This window comes from Lynx rufus, unplaced genomic scaffold (assembly GCF_022079265.1).
Source record: "Lynx rufus isolate CCGP_SWC_20201006 ecotype Redwood Valley unplaced genomic scaffold, mLynRuf1.p SCAF_6, whole genome shotgun sequence".
NCBI lineage: Eukaryota > Metazoa > Chordata > Mammalia > Carnivora > Felidae > Lynx > Lynx rufus.
Genome location: NW_025814878.1, coordinates 101,984,708 through 102,005,458, shown reverse-complemented (window position 1 = coordinate 102,005,458; position 20,751 = coordinate 101,984,708). Strand labels below are relative to the sequence as shown.

At 41.3% G+C, this 20,751-nt stretch overlaps 1 protein-coding gene across 1 annotated transcript in view; it reads right to left on the bottom strand.

Annotated features, from left to right (window-relative positions):
• The window catches only part of RCAN2 (regulator of calcineurin 2), a 232,889-nt gene extending 227,275 nt beyond the window's left edge, over positions 1 to 5,614 (bottom strand). Inside the window, exon 1 of the mRNA XM_047103198.1 lies at positions 5,390 to 5,614. Within this exon, the coding sequence (XP_046959154.1) occupies positions 5,390 to 5,614 (225 nt within the window). The remainder of the gene's footprint in view (positions 1 to 5,389) is intronic.
• Positions 5,615 to 20,751: the final 15,137 nt, after the last annotated feature.

Sequence of the window (20,751 nt, the reverse complement as noted above, 5' to 3'; positions counted from 1 at the left end):
TGCCATCAAGAATACATGCTCACCTGCTCTTTGGCACAGAAACCAAATGTTCTCAACTCTGTATGCATCAGGCTTAATTCTTTCCACTGCCTCAATTATTTTCAGGTAGCTAAGTGGGGCATTTAGAGTGGCTCGTCAGGCGCTCGAGCCCCAGGGGGTCACTCAGTGCTGTGGCGAAGCCAGACACTAAATATGCCTCTGGAATATTTCAGTCACTTGAAGAAAGGTTAAGGTTCCAGGGAATGTCCTACAGCAGCTTTCAAATCTGCCCCACGCTGGGCCTCTCATCTGGCAGGTGCCCCCGAGTGATTAGCGGTGACTAATTATGGTTCCCAGCCATCGTCCAGAGAAAGGAGAAAACGGGAATACCTGACTGAGTACAATGATATCCACTGTCTTCTTCACAATTTAAAACCTCTTTAAAGCAACAAACCTATTTGTAAATGTCACTTCCACCTATCAGGGATGAAAAGCACAAGAGAAACAGTGAGACTCAAAAGTATTCCTTGAATATTTGGTATCTAATTTGTTATCTGCTTTAGTTATTTTTTTTGTAAGTTCATTTATTTTTGAGAGAGACAGAGACAGTGTGAGTAGGGGAGGGGTAGAGAGAGAGGGAGACAGAGAATCTCAAGCAGGCTCCGTGCTGCCAGGGCAGAGCCCAAAGCGGGGCTCGAACCCAGAAACCTCGAGATCATGAGCTGAAACCAAGAGTCGGATGCTTAACCGACTGAGCCACCCAGGCACCCCTATCCACTTTAGTATTTAAAACAAATGCTCAGTTATCATTTTCTCACCCTCAGGTCACCACAGTTTACTTCATTTCTTGTTTTCTTCAACCTATATTCGGTGACACTTAAACTACAATCATCTTCTCGTTTAGCCTTTGCTACATATCCATAGCATGACTTTTTTTCACCAGCCTTAAATCATCTCATTACAGGGAACCATTACACGCTTCCATAAGATCTTCCAAAGCTTTGCCTATCAGCTTTCATTTTCTTTTTTCTTTTCTGTTCACTTATTTTCTTTTATCTCTCCCTCTTCTTCTCTAGGGGTAGTTTTGAAAACAAATGTGCTTAAGACATCTCTAAATTTTTTTACTCACTTGGCTTACTCAATATATCAGTCACTTCTAAAAATGTTACACAAAATGTCAGTATAAGCGGACATACAAAACAGGTTTTATTCATATGAGTATCACAGCTTAACTACAAGAGTGATTTGGATTCAATGCATTTATGTTTAGCTTGAATCTTGCTATTGAATTACCTGAGTTCTCTGCCTTACATTCTGTTACCTGAATGTTCATGCTGGTGGATAGCCAACTTTATTTCTAGAATCTGCTTTCCACGGTAGAGTTGAGAGAAGCTGAGGTATGGTGGGTAATGAACCAGAAGTAAAAGTCAAGAGGCCCTGTACTTACGGTACCAACCACGAGTATCAGTCTATTTAGACAGACTAAGTTACACTCGGGACAACAAACCCCCAAATCCCAGTGGTTTAAAGCAACAAAGGCTTTTTTGTTTTCTTGTCATGTTGCAGGCTCCTCATGGGCCCTGCTCTGCGTCCTCACTCTCCTCACCCCACAACCCGCTCCCTGGGCAGGCACTCCCAACAATGCCAGTTGCCCCGGCAGCATGAAAAGAACATTTTTCAGGGTCAAGCGTTGGTAATGAAATGCTCGACCCTGGAAATGACAGGTCGCTCCTGCTTCCACATTGAGCAGAAGTAGCCTGAGTTTCCAGGGAATGCAATTCTGGTACATGCTCAGGAGGTAGCAAAATGGAAAGACACCGCCCTCATAGGGTTGTCATGACAATCAAAGGCTTTCATGTTTATAAAGCATTTGGAAGAGCTCCTGGCACCTTGCTATATGCTATGTAAGTATTCGCTGCTATTATCATCACCATCATCATCATTAAACTGAATAAATTCATAATTTTTGGAGGCCATTATCAAGTCAGGGTTCTCCTTATTGAATTGAATTTGGTGAAATGTTTCGTGGGTGTTGTTTCCTTGCTCTCCTTTAGCTACTAGTGCGTGCCCATGTCCCAGTGAGCAGACCCTCACCCGTCTTCAGTACAGACACAGGGCAGGCCCCGGGATACCCCTGCGGCCTCACCTACCTCAAGATGACTTTTTGCAACCCGGCTGGATCCAGAAAGGCCAACCCAGGGGAGCATGCCAAAGGGAAATGAACCCCAGTAACTTTTAGGTGTTGCACGCTGTGAAGATCCCAGTTCTAAATGTGTTTCATACAAAAATATTTATCCTTCAAGCTGTAGCACACAAACAGCAATCTGCATTTATTGGTTTCACATGCCAATTTCCTCCAGCTCCGGTTTTCCTTTGTGTTATATAAACAAATCTCAACCATCTGGACCACAACAAGCCACTCTGAAATATGTGCTCACTCCGTGCAAAAGCATCAAATCAAAATACAATCTCGCGGAATTCTGCCTAACAGAAAATCGGAGTGAACAATTTTCACAAAGCTGTTTTTAAAATGTTCTTTAGGTGTCAGAATAGGATACAGAGGATAGCAGAAATGAACTTATCAGAATATTTATTACTTGGACAAACAGAAACTAGCATAACAAGATCATATCCTACGGTGGTACCTACGTTAATAGCCCAATTTAGTGGTTTCCAAATTACTTCAAAAAGGAAAAGGGCTCAGAAAAACGGTCTCAGACAGGTGGGAAAGCAGAGAAGAGACTGCTGAAAGACTCATACACGACAGTTAGGAAAGCAGAAGCTTTAATTCCTAGCCAGCTAAGGAAATTAAAATGTATGCATTATAATAACTGCAAGAAACAATCTAAACTGTAGTCCGTCAATACCAAGAAACAATGAACTGGAAAGTAGACTGTGCCAAGAAAGAAAGGGCTCTGCCAAAACAAGTTCCATATATTGCCAACAACCCACCGGCATCTCTGAAATGAACACTAAGCTCCATTTCCAATGTCTTATCTCCCTGATAGAACTCCAGGCTACTGAAGGCATCTTCCAAGGCCAAGTATTTTAGAACATCACCATGGCTAGCCTTGTCCACAGGCAAATATAGGAGTGCTAGAAATGCTTCGTGTTTCTTTTCCCTCTACCTAAAAATATCTCTTCACCAACTTTGCACAGTGCCCAAAGTGTCCACCCTTTGGGAGAGAGAATGATCATCAGACTTTGTGACTTAGATTCATGAACTTTGCACGTTGTGGAAAGAATTTCCTGAGAGAGTGGCATACAAAATAAATGAGTTTTATTAAGATAGTGGGAAACAATGGAGGTAAAGGGAAGACTATAAAGGTCTGGAAGTTAAAGAGAAAGAGGTGGCAATGAAGATGGGGGGCCCCAAGGTTCCCAAACATTTTTTTCTAGTGTCCCGTGATCATGGCTCCTTGCTATTGTTACCTCATCGGTATCTGATCATCTTGCTTTGTCATCCTTAACCATGTGTATGTAGTTAAAACTGAATCTAGATCAGATAATTTGACATCCTATAGACTCTCTTCTTCAAATGGGGGCTATAAAATCGCACCAAGGTAGAAAACTTTCCATCTGATTTAATAAGCCTAATTACGTAGACTTCGGCCAATTACAAAATTCACCTCGTCGGCTATTAAAATATGGTCTAAATAATTTGATAATTTGGTTCCGCTGAACTACATCTGGTTGATTTCAATTCAATATTTTATCAAGGTCACTTTAAAACCAAATACTTATGATCAAACTGCAATGTACCAACTTTGTACACAAATTAAATGAAAATATTTTGTAATCTGTGATTCATTCTCCGATTAGAACATCAGCATAGATGTGGGAAAATTCCCATGAACTCTCCCCACACTTCTGTCTTTCTACATAACCAATCCTGGTTCAGCAGATCAATCATGCTTAAGCACACTCCAAAATAAGATAAGCTCCTCCCTAGGTCTGAATGTTCCAATCTACCAAGAAATATTTAATCAGGAAAGAATCAAAATCCTCATTTGGCCTCTAAGGAAAATCCATCCAATTGTTGATTAATTTAGACAAATAGATGATAGAATGAGAAAACACAGAATCTTGTTTCATAGTTAATGTCAGGTAGGTTTCCGGGTCAGGGTGGGGGTGGGGGGGAGAGAAATTACTGGCTCTGATAAATTACAATCTGTGTTATAAACTGATTATAATCCAAGAGCAAAACTCCCAATTTCTTTCAAAGAAACTATGTGCCATTTTCTTACTTTAAATAGGGGATCACATCTAAGGCCTTGGATTTCAAGCTATTTTTAGCCTATCATTTCAATGTTCAACGCCAAAATAATATCAATATAAAACTATCTTTAAATGGCTTGAAATAATTCCTAGCTGTCCAGGCTATCAGAATTGCTTACAAAACCAATAAAATCCAGAAAAAAAAAAGATTTCCAGTAATTGTTTTCAGGCAAAGGAGACTGGAGTTCAGCAATTGGCAAAACAGCCCGAATTTGTAAAATGGCAATCAATAAATCCTACTCTTACGTCTCACACAGAGGCATAAACTTTAGTTTAGGAAAAAGAGTCCCTTCCCCCTAAAAATGTTGTCCATGTTTTACAACATAGTATAATAATTACAATTAGAAATCCACATCCACAGGGAAGGTTTAATCTATTCAGACACCCTACTTGAAAGGTCAGAGAAATCTAAAATGAACTTTGAAAAGATCTCCAAGCAGAATATTTAACTCTGATTTCCAAGAACACTTACACTGAATCAAGCTTGTGTCTTAAAATGGGAAGCTTCATTTTCTGGAAGATACTTGTACACAGACAACCTCATTCCCCAATCATTTCAAATCAACCACTTTCGCTTCAGATTCTCACCACCCACATAACATTTCCACCCTGTGTGGTATCACTGAGCAAAGCAAGACACAGAGGACCAGCCAGCTTACCTTCCCAACAACGGCTGCAGGACTCAGGTCACAGCTATTTTGGGAACATTCATCCCCCTGCAGGAGGGGTAGGAGTGAAAAAGAGCTTGTGCCGTTTTGAGAAAGGCAAATCATGGTTTTGGCAGAATAGGGAAATAGGAATAGGAAATAGGAATAGGGAATAGAATAGGAAAATAAAATTTTTTTGTTGTGACAACATCTGCTTCCTAAAGGGGTATCTCCTGCAATCGCTACTCCTAACAGCACTTGCTCTGTTAGACAGGCATATGGGTCTCCGAGGATGAGATCTGATTCAGCATGTACAACCTTGTCACAGTTAGTTGGTCACAGAGTAGGCTTTTCTACTGCTGTGCATGCCCAGAAGAGAGCCAACTACACATTTTCCGCAATTTCCAAACCGCAATCACAAATGAGCCACAAGACAGAGACAATGCCACATCTTCCCAGGATTCAGGAGCAGAAAAGGCTATTACCTTGCTTTCTTCTCCTTCGAACACTGACTGGTGAACATTGCACGCAAACAGTGAGTTGGGGAGGTCGTTGAAGTCAGTGATTGCTTGAAAGGCTTCCTCTGCGAAACACCGAGTTACAGCCCAGTCCCTGTCTATGCAGCAGAGCAAGAAAAGTTCTCCATCTTCCGGGGTATGCCCCTGCTGCCCGAGGCTCCTCATTCCAATGAAGTAAGATTCTCCCCTCATTCCTGAGGACACAAAGACGGACATGTGTTAGAACAGGCATCGATTCCTTAAAACTTGATCGTAAGGCCGAGCTGCCCAGTGTTTCCTAGACGTGGGACCCAGGAACATTACGTAAACTCTCTGAGCCTTTGCTTCCTTATGAGAATCAAATGGACTCAGGAGAGTGCTTTCATAAGTTGGACAATGAATTATAGAAAACCACTGCTGCTACTACTAATGACTGTCCTTTATCGAGTTCTAGGAACTGTTCTAAATGATCGACATGTATCAACTAACCTATTCCATCTCCACAATAGTCTGTGAGATTGGCATCAATGTTATCCTTGTTTTACAGACAGGGAAACTGAGGAACAAAGCAAGTGAGTAGCTTTCACTGTGTCAATGATGAAATGGCAGGACTAGAATTCAAACCCAGGGAGTTTGGCACCAGAGCTCACTTTCCTATATCATAGAAATGAAGCAGATCAAGATTAGTGCAAGTCTGTATTTAAGGAAGTACAACCTACTTCATCACCACCCGAGTCTTGTTTATGGTAACTCTAACAGTTAATAGTTTATCCACAATGAGGACACACACACACACACACACACACACACACCTACCTTCTGCCTGGGATGATTACTCTATTTGTGAACCTTGGATTTCGAAAATAAGTACTCTCTTGGTTAATAGATAGATCTATAATAGATCCAATAATAGATCTAATGGTTAGATATAGATATAGATATAGATATAGATATAGATATAGATATAGATTCCTTTCCTCATAGTCCCCATCGCAAAGCTTTCTCGTATTCATTTTACCTAGCTGTGTTCAATCATCCTGTTACTTCCTCACTCCAATGTTCAGATTTTTATCCCATTGCAAATGGTTGGAGAGTTTTATCATTTTCTGATACTGACGCATTGTAGTAGATTTTGTCCGTCTCCCCATATGCCCCAAGGATAGGTAGTGTCTACATTTTTCTTTTGTATCTATTTTCATGCCTATCATGCTCAATGATTAGAAGCCCCAAAGGTGAAATAATTTGTCCGGGGGATGCATGTAAGACTGACTGACACCTACAGTGTGGCTGCTGGGCCATCTTCTGGAAGTGCCATTTTCCCAGTCCCATCACTAAAGGGCCTCAGAGTACAGGACAGATGGGTGGGCAACACAGAACATCACTCTGCCCTCATGAGGTTTGTTAGACACAAATTCTGGTCCCCAAACAAGTACGGATGGGTTTCTGCATATGTCTCTCTCGAACTCTGATTAGATCACTCAAGTGATGAGGTTACGTTTTTCTGTTTTTATTTTTCCTAGAAACAAAGGCCAAGTGGGATCCTGATAAGCATCATTCGATGGTAATATAAATAATGCGTTATATATAAAACCTAGGGCCTGGTTGGGACAAGAGCCAAAACTTTAAAATTGTGACTTAGTAACTCTAAAAGCAGATCGTTGTAATTGTGGTAAGTAAAAATCCTCGTCTATATAAAATAAAATAGAACAATTCCTGTATTTTAAAGTTAAAACTCCAATGAATACATCTTCTATATTTAAATTGACAAAATACATATTTTATTTTTTATTTTTATTTATTTTTTTAATGTTTATTTACTTTTGGGAGACAGAGACATAACTCAAGCAGGGGCGGGGCAGAGAAAGAAGGAGACACAGAATCCGAAGCAGGCTCCAGGCTCTGAGCTGTCAGCACAGAGCCTTATGTGGGACTCGAACTCACGGACTATGAGATCATGACATGAGCCAAAGTCAGTGCTCAACCGACTGAACCACCCAGGTGCCCTACAAAGTACTTGTTTTAAATAAAAATATTGTATATCTCTTACGCTTTGTTTTATTCTATAATTAATCCAAAATATATGAATATTTGTAATTACAAAAATTTCAACAAAATACTTATATGTATTTTTTCCTTCATATTCATTTATACTATTGCTTCAAATGTTACTATAATATGCATAATAACCATCATTTATTATTATTAGAGTACTAATTATTTTAATAGTAAGAATAATTAGTAAGAGCATTAAAACAGTATTATTTTCATCAATGGATTATAGGAAAACCTTTTAATAATGAAGTTATAGTCATCCAGTAGCATGAAGTATAGCTATTATGTGTCAATACTGATCTTATTTTTAATCCTGTCCCTCTTATTTAAAATTTTTAAATTAATCAAAATTAATCCCCAAATGTCCCTAAATATTTTCCGAGAATGTTTCAATTACTCTTTTTCCGAAAGAAATAAAAATCCATTGCTGAACAAATTAATTAAATAGACCAAATATTAAGCCTTACTCAGGGCTCATTTTAATCTACTCAAATAGCCTTAACTTCTGTTCTAAGCTGTAACAATACGATTATCTTCAAGAGACTTTATTTTAAGCTCATTACTTTCAGTAAAGATTTAAAAGGTGAATGCATTTTTGGCAAACAACGTATTCTACTTATATGGAGAAATATTTTAGAAGTCAGAGCTCTGAACAAAGGCACCCTGATTTCTCGTGCCAGTTCCATTACTGACTCAACTCATAATTTGGAGAAGTCAATCGATCATTCGACGACTCAGTTTATCTTTATAAAATGAGATCAAGCACATCTCTCTGTTTCCCTCCCTCTGCAGAGGAGGAAGGGGAGGTGGGAATGAAAGGGGAGTGCAGGAAGTGCTCAAAATCAGTACTAACCACTACATAAAAGGATAAGTAATATAAAACACTCTAGAAACACATCATTATGATAATCTCAAGAGCAGGACTATTCGGCATCACCACTAACCTTTAGTAAACCCAAATAAACACGAAGGAAGGGAAGCTCTGAAGACCCAAAGAACTCCCCAATACAGAAATGTAAAGGCCCTGCAGCCTTTCTCTTTTTAAATTAATCTCAAGATTCTGAACTGCTTGTAAAACAAGTTTGAGGCAACAGTTACCTGCAAAGCATAAGAAGATTTACATGTGTCATCCTTATTTCTAAACCTGTGGTTGGTCATCCAAATGATGAGCTGCCTCTTGAGCTGAAGGCAGCTCTTCTGGGAGGGTTTGCCAACCACCCCCCCCCACGCCCCCCACGCCCCATGCATATGGCATCCTTCCTCTGCACATCCTAAGCACACAGGACACAGCCTTCTCTCCCGATCATCGTGCAACATGCCTACTGCTTTACCAGTCTGTATCTCAAACCAGAGCAGGTGTTTTTGACAGGAGAGACTGGCTTCACCAGTGAGTCTTTAGCCTGGGTCATAGAGAAAGCCCTCAAAATGATGTTCGACTGAATTAATGAATTCTGTAAGGAGGAGTCATGTTCAAAAAATAACAGACAAGCAAATGAGTTAAAGTGGCCAACTTAAAATACGTACACTAATAATATAGCATTTGCTTCAAATCCATCCACTAATAAGGAGGACAACCTGCTCACTCCAGTGTTAAGGTTTGACTTATAAAATGCAATTGTATAAATGAAAGATGGCAAGAACCACTCAAATGATTCCTCTAGCTGAAATGGAAAATCTGCAGGGTCTAATTAAAATCACACTTACATTTTTTAATTACACAAGTTCACTCAAGAAAAAACTGAAAAATTCAGAAAGTATTTTAAAAAGAAAATAAAAGCAAACCATAATCCTACTATCCAGAGAAAATTGTACTAACATTTTGGTCTAGTTAACTGCAGGGTTTTTTTTTTTTTCACATGTATAACTTCTAAACAAAATTGGGATCCTGCTGTTTCATATCCCACTTCTTTCTTGACACATTGATATAATCAAGAGCAGTTCCCTGTACCATTATATATTCTTTGAAAACACTAATTTTAATAGACACGTAGTATCCCAGTGTACAGATCTGTCATGATTTATTTAACCATTCTTCTGTTGTTTGACATTTAGGAAGCATAAATTTCCATCATCATGTGCATCTGGTAAAGGAAAACCACTATCCACTATTAAAATATAAAGGGTCCCCTGGAAGAAACTCAACACTTCCTTACATGCAGAGAAAGGACATCTTTATGAAACGCTAGGAGGGGCCCCAGGAGGACGCTTGGGTTCCATTCCTTCCGTACATCACATCCCTTCTGGACTGTGGTTTTTTACCTCAGCAAAATGGAGAAACAACGTGACTTTGTCTACCCTGTGGTCTCCCATGAACATCAAATGAGATAAAGTATATGAATGTCTTTTGAAGCTTCCAAAATAATATGTGAAGTAAAGCGATTCATTACTCTTGTAGGCTCATCGAGAGCAAGGCAATAGCAAAGGAATCTGGCACTAAGGAGGCGGTTGCCATCTACTACTACTAAGTATGTGGACACATGAATGTCCAGGAGTGTTAAGCCCATAGTATTTAAAAAAATTTTTTTATGAATATAATTTATTGTCAAATTAGCTTACCTACAACACACAGTGCTCATCCCACAAGTTCCTCCTCAATGCCCATCATCCATTTTCCCTTCTCCTCCACCCCCCCACCACCCATCCACCCTCAGTTTTTTCTCTGTATTTAAGAGTCTCTTATGGTTTGCCTCCCTCCCTCTCTGTTTGTAACTTATTTCCCCCTCCCCTTCCCCCATGGTCTTCTGTCAAGTTTCTCAAGATCCACATATGAGTGAAAACGTATGATATCTATCCTTCTCTGACTGACTTATTTCATTCAGCATAACACCTTCCAGTTCCATCCATGTTGCTGCAAATGGCAGGATTTGATTCTTTCTCATTGCCAAGTAGTATTCCATTGCATATATAAACCACAATTTCTTTATCCATTCATCAGTTGATGGACATTTAGGCTCTTTCCATAATTTGGCTATTGTGGAAAGTGCTGCTCTAAACATTGGGGTACAAGTGCCCCTATGCATCAGCACTCCTGTATGCTTTGGATAAATTCCTAGCAGTGCTATTGCTGGGTCATAGGGTAGCTCTATTTTAATTTTTTGAGGAACCTCCACACCGTTTTCCAGAGCGGCTGCACCAGTTTGCATTCCACCAACAGTGCAAGAGGGTTCCCGTTTCTCCACATCCTCGCCAGCATCTGTAGTTTCCTGAGTTGTTCATTTTAGCCACTCTGACCGGTGTGAGGTGGTATCTCAGTGTGGCTTTGGTTTGTATTTCCCTGATGAGGAGTGACACGGAGCATGTTTTCACATGTCTGTTAAGTCCATAGTATTAAACTGAGAGAGGAAGAGAGGTGGTGCTCCATTATTTGCTACAAGTGTGGTTGGAGACTCCAGGAGGAGGGAAAGAGGATTGTAAAGCAAAAGAGACGAGTTAAGATAAAAACAAAACAAAATAAAAACCCAAAAAATCCTGTCCCTCCCAAACACCACTAACAATGCACTAATGGCTATATATAGTCTTACCAAGTTGGTAGCAATGAGAACATAAATGCTTGAATTTGACTCGTTTTAATGAAGGAGGAAGCCCAAAGACAGGACGATTTTCAACTCTTTCATTACTTTGCTATAACGTGGAAATGATTTCATCCAAGATCCTCCGAAAACCCTACAGCACTTATTAATTAAACATTAAAAGACCTGAAATAAAGAGGGTATAGTTCCTCCTATGAACACTGAAACTTAAAGATGCCCTTTCAGTATCAAAGAATTAGCAACTGAATAAATGTTTGTTGCACAAATAAGTGAACAAATTCTCTCTCCCCCAATAAACAAGAATAATGTACACATTGCTAGGCTTCTGTACAAGGAATTAATCTTTCCCAAACTCCCTACTTTTCATTCCTAGCAAACATGTATTGGGCACAATTAAACTCAGGAGAAGGGACCTCAAGGAGTCATCTGATTCTGTTGGATATCATTATCGTCACAGTGTTATCAATACGCAGGAGATCCAGATCCCTAAATTCAGAATTCTAAAAAAAAAAAAAATCTACCTTTCTGGGAATGGGATATATCTCATGCAAATGGGGAGCCATGCATTTGTTCATAGGATTTCTGGTCTAGAAAGTCTTATATAAGTCTGGATATAGAAGGAGGGGATAATTCTAAATAATCCATGAGAACAGCAGAGAGGGTAAAAAAAAAAAAAAAAAAGATTGTAAACCACCATGGAGACACTCATTTTCATACTAGCTTCACTATCAAGTAAATTCATCCCATCAATAGTTTGAGGTATGTCCTATAAGAAAGGCTAATAGCGGGGCGCCTGGGTGGCGCAGTCGGTTAAGCGTCCGACTTCAGCCAGGTCACGATCTCGCGGTCCGTGAGTTCGAGCCCCGCGTCGGGCTCTGGGCTGATGGCTCGGAGCCTGGAGCCTGTTTCCGATTCTGTGTCTCCCTCTCTCTCTGCCCCTCCCCCGTTCATGCTCTGTCTCTCTCTGTCCCAAAAATAAATAAATGTTGAAAAAAAAAAAAAAATTTTAAGAAAGGCTAATAGCACTTTGGAAGGGTTAGGGTGGTGATATTCTCATCTTGAGTCCCCTCAACATGGAGAGAACATCACGGCCAATTCTGAGTACCACTCACTACAGAAAAACTAGACGTCTTTCTAAGGAGACGATTCAGTCTCATCAAGGGGCCAAAAATCACGTCATCTAAAAAACAGGGGCATGGGAAAACATAGCCTACGAAAGCACAGGAAAGGAGTCTTGAGTGGAGTCATAGTTGCCTTCAACTTTCAAAAGAGGAAATAGAATTTTTGTGTGTGATACTAAGAAGTCAAACCAAGGAAAAAGAATTCAATTTAATAAAAGGTACCATGGATCTGTCAACAATTCACATTAAAACAGAAATGTCCTGCCTCATGTCTTAGTAGGAAACTTGAATCGGTGACAGCCAGTGAGTAAGCTCCATAGAGCAGGTGACAAATATCAGGCAGGATGTCACAGAGGGAATCCAAGGACCAGTGGACTGGCTGGCTGGCATTTCCATTAAGGTCTCTTCTTACCTTGAGATTTTTATCTTTCCATGATTAGCAGAAAATCTGAGGGGTGCCAACGTGGCTCAGTTGGTTGAGCATCCAACTCTTGATTTCAGCTCAGGTCATGATCTCATTGTTCGTGGGATCAAGCCCTGTGTTGGGGTCTGCACTGACAGGGAGGAGCATGCTTGGGATTCTCTCTGCCCCTTTCTCTCTGCCCTTCCTCCACGCTCTTCTCTCTCTCTCTCTTTCTCTCTCAAAATAAATAAGTAAACTTTAAAAAAGAAGAGGGGAGCCTGGGTGACTCAGTTGGTTAAGTACCCAACTCTTGACTTCAGCTCAGGTCATGATGATTTCATCGTTCATGGGATTGAGCCTCTTGTCGAGCTCCATATGCTACTTGGGATTCTCTCTCCCTCTCTCTCCGTCTCTCCCTACGCATGCACTCTCTTTCTCACTCACTCTTTCTCTCTCAAAATTAATTAATAAACTTTATAAAACTTTATAAAAAGAAAAAGAAAAAGAAAATCTGCAAAAGAGGTAACTTTATCTTTGGGTTTAAAGATACTCAAGAAAGGGAAATTTATAACCTTTCCCAAAAGCTTTCTCCAGTGTTGAAACCTTTAATGTTATACTCATATCCACCTAAAATTTTCACTTTCCAGGTTACTCAAACTAGAAAGTGAGATTTTTTAAAATAGTAAATAATGATTCATTAAGGAAGAAAAATAAGCCAACACTTAAATAAAGCAACTTAAGTTTGGGTTTATTTCTCCTTAGACAAAAGAATGTTAAAGATTTAACTTGTCTGCTTTTTAAATGAAGAACAGGAATCTAAAACTTTTTGCAATAAGAGCAATAAACAGGAAAAAAAAAAAAAAAGCCTGATCCCATCTTATGGCCAGCTGAGGAGGATAAATAAGTAAACAGGATAAATGGAAATGATTAAGGAATAATTCACTTTGACTTAAAGTTCAATTTTGATTGATAAACAATCAAATGGATTATGGGAGGTTTGTTAGTTTGGAGGAACTTAAAAATGACAATGCCAACTTGACTGCTAATGAGAATAAGTAAGAATGCAATGTTGAATTAATAAGTAATACAGAAGAAATGTCTATAGTTATTATTTTAAGTTGAACATAAGGTTAAATGAATCCAGTTCAAATTTTTAAAGACTAGAAAACTTTAATTTTTACAGCATTTAAAATCCCTTTGGCTCTACAATTGATTCTTTAATGATAGCTGAGACAAAATAAGCTTATTAGAAGAAAACTTTTATGTGAATAACAAGAATTATTTTAAATTAAATAATACCCTCAGCTATCACTTTTGGTCTGGCCTAAGGGATAAGGTCCTTTTGATGTCCTTTTGGTATTTTAATATCTAGATCCTCTTAGGGATAAACCAGGCCTTTTGCTCATTTTTGTCCATCTTAAAGAGAGATTGAAGTATATTAGTAACAACAAACCATTTCAGCCATCCTGACATACAAAGGAGAAACATGATATTCTTAGGCTATGCTCCACTGAAACCCATTAGAGCTCTTTCTGAAATATAATGGAACCTATTTAATTCAGCTGCAGAATTTTCACACCTGCTGAGTTGTGTGAACCTCATGCTATTCTTGACACCAATTGGGGTCAGTCTTGAAAGAATCAGGAACATGCAGTTTTTCCACTCATGGTTTTCAAAGGAAGTTAGCCACATTCCTTGGTCATGGCTCCCTTCAGGATTCCTTCTGGAGCCACTGTTCCACCTTAAGCTCCCACAAGAACGTAATTCAATTAATTCGGTTCCCTAAGGAAGCACCTTCTTATGAATTTTGATGAACTGGCAGGGGGCAGAGGGTGGCGGTGGAGTTGTTTCCATCATCTCCTTTTGTACTGGATTCCATAGGAGTGATGGGACTAACTAACTTGACCAGAATAATGTGCGTGCTTCTGCAGGCTTTTAACATCCATGATCTCCCAGGAAGATTTGTGAATCCTGAATATTCTTCCAGTGGAGAAAATAAAGAGGGAAAGAAGAACCTCAAATTTGCTCAGGGTCAGATAGGGCATTTGTATTCCACTCCCACAACCCTAACTGACATCATCAAGAAAATGCGTTTCAAATGGCTTGTTTGCAAGAGAAGAGTCAAGTAGAGAAAACACCATCTTTTATAAAAGGTTAGAGGGTTGAGGAGGTTGTTCTTAAAGACAGGAAAATTGGGGCACCTAGGTGGCTCCGTCGGTTAAGCAGCCAACTCTTGGTTTCGGCTCAGGTCATGATCTCACGGAATTATGAGATTGAGCCCTGTGTCGGGCTCTGTGCTGACAATGCAGAGCTTGCTTGGGATGGTTTGTCTCCCTCTCTCTCAGCCCCTCCCCCACTTCTGCTCGTGCTCTCTCTCTCAAAATATGTAAACATTTTTTAAAAAGACAGGAAAATCTATTTCTATAAAGAATGACCTACAATAAACCATACATTTATTAAACAAAACAGGCAATATTAGAACACATCACTCAAAAGACAAGAGCTTTGGTCATTGTATTAGTCAAGGTCCCAGTAGGAAACAGATGGCATGCTCAAATTGGATAATTTGAAAAGAGTTTAATAAAGCAGCTGTTTACAGATGTGTGGGCAGGGTATATGGAAACCACAACACACAGTACAAAATCTGGGCTCACACTATCCCTAGACCTGAAGTGGTAAGAAGAGGGGAGGGGTTTTCAGAATGGGGACACCCAAGGAATTCAAAAAGTAGACCTTTGGTTGAGAGGTATAGCCAATCCACAGTGGCACCACAAAGAGTGAACCAGAGGGATAAATGTCTCCATCTTGCTCTCTGCCTGTGAGCCACTGGCACCTTCCATTGGCCAAACCCAGGTGCAGACCAGAGGGTAAGGGAGCTGTGATACTGAGTATACGGCTCAGCCACTGGGGGCACAGCACACAGTGGAAAAGGGTGGGGAGAGAGGTTTGTGGGATCAAGTGAAGAAATCAAATATAGTCTTTATAATTCGGTGGTAGTCTAAATGTTTCACAGGTTAACTTCAAAAGAACTTGGTTTAAGAATTTGTTTTTAATTTTAAAAAGTTTTTACGTTTATTTATTAGAGAAGGAGAGAGAGAAAGACAGAGAGAGAACAGGAGAGAGAGAGAATCCTAAGCAGGCTCTGCACTGTCAGCATGGAGCCCAATGTAGGGCTCGAACTCACAAACCATGAGATCATGACCTGAGCCCAAGTCGGATGTTTAACTGACTGAGCCACCCAGATGCCCCTGATCTGGAAAGTCTTAAACTGGATACAAAAGGAAGGGGCCATCACAAAGAAGCCCCCGAGAATGGCAGAAGGCAATGTCTGCACCACTGTGGACTATGTATTTTGGAGCCTGGTGTGGAGGCAGAAGCCCTTCTTTTCATTTTGCTGTCAGAGGAAACTCAAAGAAAGCCCCAAGCCTCTGGATGAGCCTAGCAATTATATGCAAAAGAACTTTTCACAGGAGGGTAACACTTCAAAAGTGAGCAGCAAAGCAGGTGAAGGTTGCTATGGTAGCTAAAGTCAGATTTATCCTGTCATCTTTCACCTTCTGCTTTCTGAGCACGGAGGAGAAGCAGAGTGAAAAGGATCTAGAGCAGAGAGTGAGAGATGGGGCACCTCCCCTCTGAGAAAATCCAGCCAAGAAGGGTTGGAGTTATTCAGACCTTCTAGTAAGAAAGAAAAGCCAGACAGGAAGGCTACTGGGTGGGGGGGGGGGGGGAAGGTGGGAGAGGGTAGGGAGCTTTCCTGTTGCTAATAACTTTCTTGTGCCACCCTCCTTCTCATAAAAACCTTCCATTTTGTGCAACTCTTTGGAGCTCCCCTCTACTAGCCAGATGGGGTGCTGCTCAATTCACGGATCGCTTAATAAAGCCCATGAGATCTTCAAGTTTACTTAGTTGAATTTTTCTTCTTTAACAGTAGGGAACAGGAGGGTATACGTTAGAATGCTGTTTGGGAGATTTAATAGCTAACACAAATAACACATTTCGACCAATGACTAGGACACATTGTGCGTGTTCACGATTACACAATTTTTAGTACTGGCCATCTTAGTCCTCAACAGAGCAATTCCGGAACTATCTTTCACATGACACTTCTTCTCTTTCCTGGAGTCATCAGTCTTTTTGTTTTTATATATTTTATTTTTTTAACGTTTATTCATTTTTTGAGAGACACAGAGAGAGACAGAGGAGATTGAGGGAGGGGCAGGGAGAGAGGGAGACACAGAATCCAAAGCAAGCTGCAGGCTCTGAACTGACAGCACAGAGCCTGATGCGGGGCTCGAACTCAGAAACTGTGAGATCATGACCTGAGCCCAAGTCAGCCGCTTAACCCACTGAGCCACCCAGGCGCCCCTGGAGTCATCAGTCTTTTTATGCAGAAAAGCACAGGTTGTAGAGGAAAGCAAAGTGTGGCCTTTGGGGTTGGTCTGCTACTTTCTAACTGTGTGACTTAGGGCATGTTACTGAACATCTCTGAGCAACGTATGCAGTACGGGGACCACAGGTACCAACCTCATAGGATTATTGTATGGATTAAATTCAACCTTCCCCCACACCAAATACCCACATTTTTGGTGGATATTCTATTTTTCAGGTCTTTAAGAGGAGTTGGGCTTCTATGCTGAGAAATGTAAGAACTCAGAAGTCAGACCCAGATTCAAATCCCGGCTCTCTACCCACTGCTGACTGTCCATGGAGAGAAGACAGACTGGAGGTGGTAGCTGGGCCCTGGGGTCTTGGTCTGAATCCTCCTTCCACAGCCATTTGACTTGGTGATTTTAGGCGAATTAGTTTCCTTCACTAAGCCTCAGTTTCCAGAGCTATAAATCAGGACTATTGAGAGTTTCTTTTTTTTTTTTTTTTCATTTTCTTTTCTTTTTTTTTTTTTTTTTTTTTTTTTTGTTTTTTCATTATGAAAAGTGTACTCTATAATCTCCATCCCCTATTTCCCTCATCCTCCCACCCACCTCCTCCTCGGGTAATCATCAGTTTGTGTGCTAGAGTTAAGAATCTGTTTCTTGGTTTGTCTCTCTTTTGTGGGGGATGGGGGGAGGACTATTGAGATGTTCAAGTGAGATCATCCTGGTTTAGAATTTAGGCCAAAGGCAGCAGCTATAAGCCCTCAGGAAATGCTAGCATTTGCTACGACCACTGGTTTGCACTTGTGTTTTCTTCTTCTTCTTCTTCTTCTTCTTCTTCTTCTTCTTCTTCTTCTTCTCTTTCTCCTTCTCCTTCTTCTTCTTCCTCTTCTTCTTCTTTTAGAGAAAGAGCGAGTGGGGAAGGGGCATAGAGAGAGAGGGGGAAAGAGAGAATCTCAAGCAGGCTCCATGCTCTCAGCACAGAACCCGATTTGGGGCTCAATTTCACAAATCGCGACATCATGACCTGAGCAGAAATCAGGAGTCAGATGCTTAACACGACTGAGCAACCTGGGGGGGGGGGGCCCTGCACGTGTTAATCGTATGGTTGGCTGCACTTTTAACTACTTACCTCCTCTCAGATGACTGCTTACTTTCCAAGAAAGTCATATTTAGGGTTAGGCCCAGGGTTTGAGATAACTTGAAGAGCAAGGATAAGGATTTTCCTGGAGGCTCTCGGCCTATGTATGTAGCTTGCTAATACATGTTCCCTGCTTCAGACTTAACAGTGTTACTTGCCATTCTCTTCCCTTTTCAACACCATTCTCCAACTTAGATAAAAATGCCCTCCATGCTCAACCAGGCTCCAGGGTACTTCACAGGGAAGTTCTCACCCCACGATAGGCCCCCTAGCAATAGCCAAGCATCCTCCACCCCGGGAGGCCTGTCCAGCGCCTCCTTTCAGCTTGCCTGTCTGCACATGCGTTGTTATTTACAACATTTGGCAAAGGGAACCCATTTATTGATGTTTCTACATCTCCTCCCATATGTTGAGCATTCTTGCTCTTCCTGTAATGGCTGGCACTCAGCATGGCTCCTGACCCGCCGTGCTGGCAAGACAAATGGAATATAACAGCCCAGCCTCCACCCAGAGCTCTTGATACTCTGTCTTGTTCATGCTGTCTCTCTCTCTCTCCCTCTCTCTCTCTCCTAATGGATGTCCCAGAGCTTTGTTCCCCTTTGATTACCACTTTCTCGACGGAGTGACTTCCTGAGTCTCAGATTTTCAGTCTCCTGCTGTGTTAAATCCAGGTTGTGTGTTCCCACCCTCTCGTCCATATCATTCATTGCTGGCACATTCACCAAATCACTCTTGATCTGAAGGCAAATCACAGCCCTGACAGCTTCAGGTCACATGTAGAATCCTTCCCTTTTTTATATTTCTTTTGGTGGAAGATGTTTGTTCTTTCTCCATCTCCCTCTTTCAAGCTTACGAGTGCAGTATCTAGTAGGTTCCTACAAGGAGCAAGGCTGATTGGACTTCTGCATTTCACACTAAGAGCGTATCTTCTCTTTTCTAGACTGAGCTGCTTGCCCTCAGCCTGTTCAACCAAGGGCTTCAACTAAGAAGCCAACACAGGCTGGGCAGGGTCCTCCACATCGTCAGATAGTCAAATCCAGGATGATCCCAAATTAGTCCCCCACTTCTGGTGCTGACCCAGATTCTAACTTAGAAAAAAACCCAAACAAACCAAACCTTTATTAAAGTCCCTTCTGGCCTGCTGCAGTTGGGACCAGTTATTCTCAGGGGCCAGTCTGCCTCATCTCTCACTCTGCCAGCAACTGATCAGGGGCCAGGCCCATGGAGGATAGAGGACAGAACCTGTGTTGGCAGTAAGGTTTCCAGGGAAGACCTGCAGAAGGTTTAGGGAGACAGGCTGAGTCCGTGGAAGACACGAGTAGGAGCGGCCAAGAGGATTTAATCACTTACATACCTTTTAAGAGCTGGTGGCCACCTTCGCTCTACATTACCAGGCCTCTACACGGCCTTAGGCCAAAGGCCATGCTTGAAATGAAGCTGCAGCTAACTGGAATTTAAATAAAGCTTGAAAGCACGAAAAAGAAATGAAGTGGGAGGAGGATGTAAGCCATCCCTCTACTTGTCCAAAAGAGCAGATGGAAACACTTGTACCTTTAACGAGCAGAAATCATCATGGCAGACGCCATGATGATCAAAAGGCAGCTTCACCACTGTACCTGAGGACTCCTGACAAGTACACACAGAACAGCCCGAGGAGCCCACCGAATGTTCCAACAGGGCACTGGAACCTCTTTACATCAAGGGAGAACACTAGGGCCCCTTCAACTTCCTGCTCTCCTAGCCAATCCCAGCATCATCCCACACATCCAACTGGAGAGAAGTCAACAAAACTGAAGCTTTGTATTCAGATGCCAAAGAGCAATGTTCACCACTGGATTCCTGAAGCCGAACTCAGCACAGGGGGAGTAGGAAAGATGAGAGACATTATTTTAGGCCTGCATGGCTTTGTGAGAAACCGTTGCTGTTTGTTTCTTTTTATCGTTACCTGACGGTTCTGGCTTTTGGGTGATAGCGTTTGTCACAGGGCAGATGCTCAAAACCATTCATTCCGCCAACCCAGACAATACTCCATTTTCCTTCTCTCCACAGTTCCCTTACTTTCTCAACTCCTCCATTTTTTACATTTCTTAAAACCGGTTCTGCCCTTCTTCCCAACAGAACTTGGAGAGTCATTTCACTGTTAATGTACAATTACCTCAAATACTAAACACAAAACTCTAAAAATATACTCAGTATATGGGTATTTGAAAAGGACATGGAAGGTTCATAATATGCGGGGTGGGGTGGGAAGGGTACTGACAACATGAACATGGTTTGCCCTTGGCATAGACACAGGAGAGGGAAGTCCGTCTGCAACATGCACAGCTCAGTCTTTGTTCCCTGCCCTCCCGGGTGTTGTCGCCCTCCATGCCATCAGGCACGGAAAAACCTTCAGAGCATTCTGCCAGTCTATTAAAATCTGTGTAGTGTGATTGATAGAGGTCGCTTGTTATTTCATATATTTTATTATTATTTTAAGATGTTGATTTATTTTTATTTTAGAGAGACAGAGAGAGAGAGAGAGAGAGCTCACACGTGAGCAGGGGAGGGGCAAAGAGAGAGGGTGAGACAGAATCCCAAGCAGGCTCCGTGTTGTCAGCATTGAGCCCCACTCGGGGCTCAATCTCGCGAACCGTAAGATCATGACCTGAACTAAAATCAAGAGTCGGATGCTTAACTGACTGAGCCACCCAGGTTCCCCCTCATATATTTTCTATAGTGATGTCTGGAATA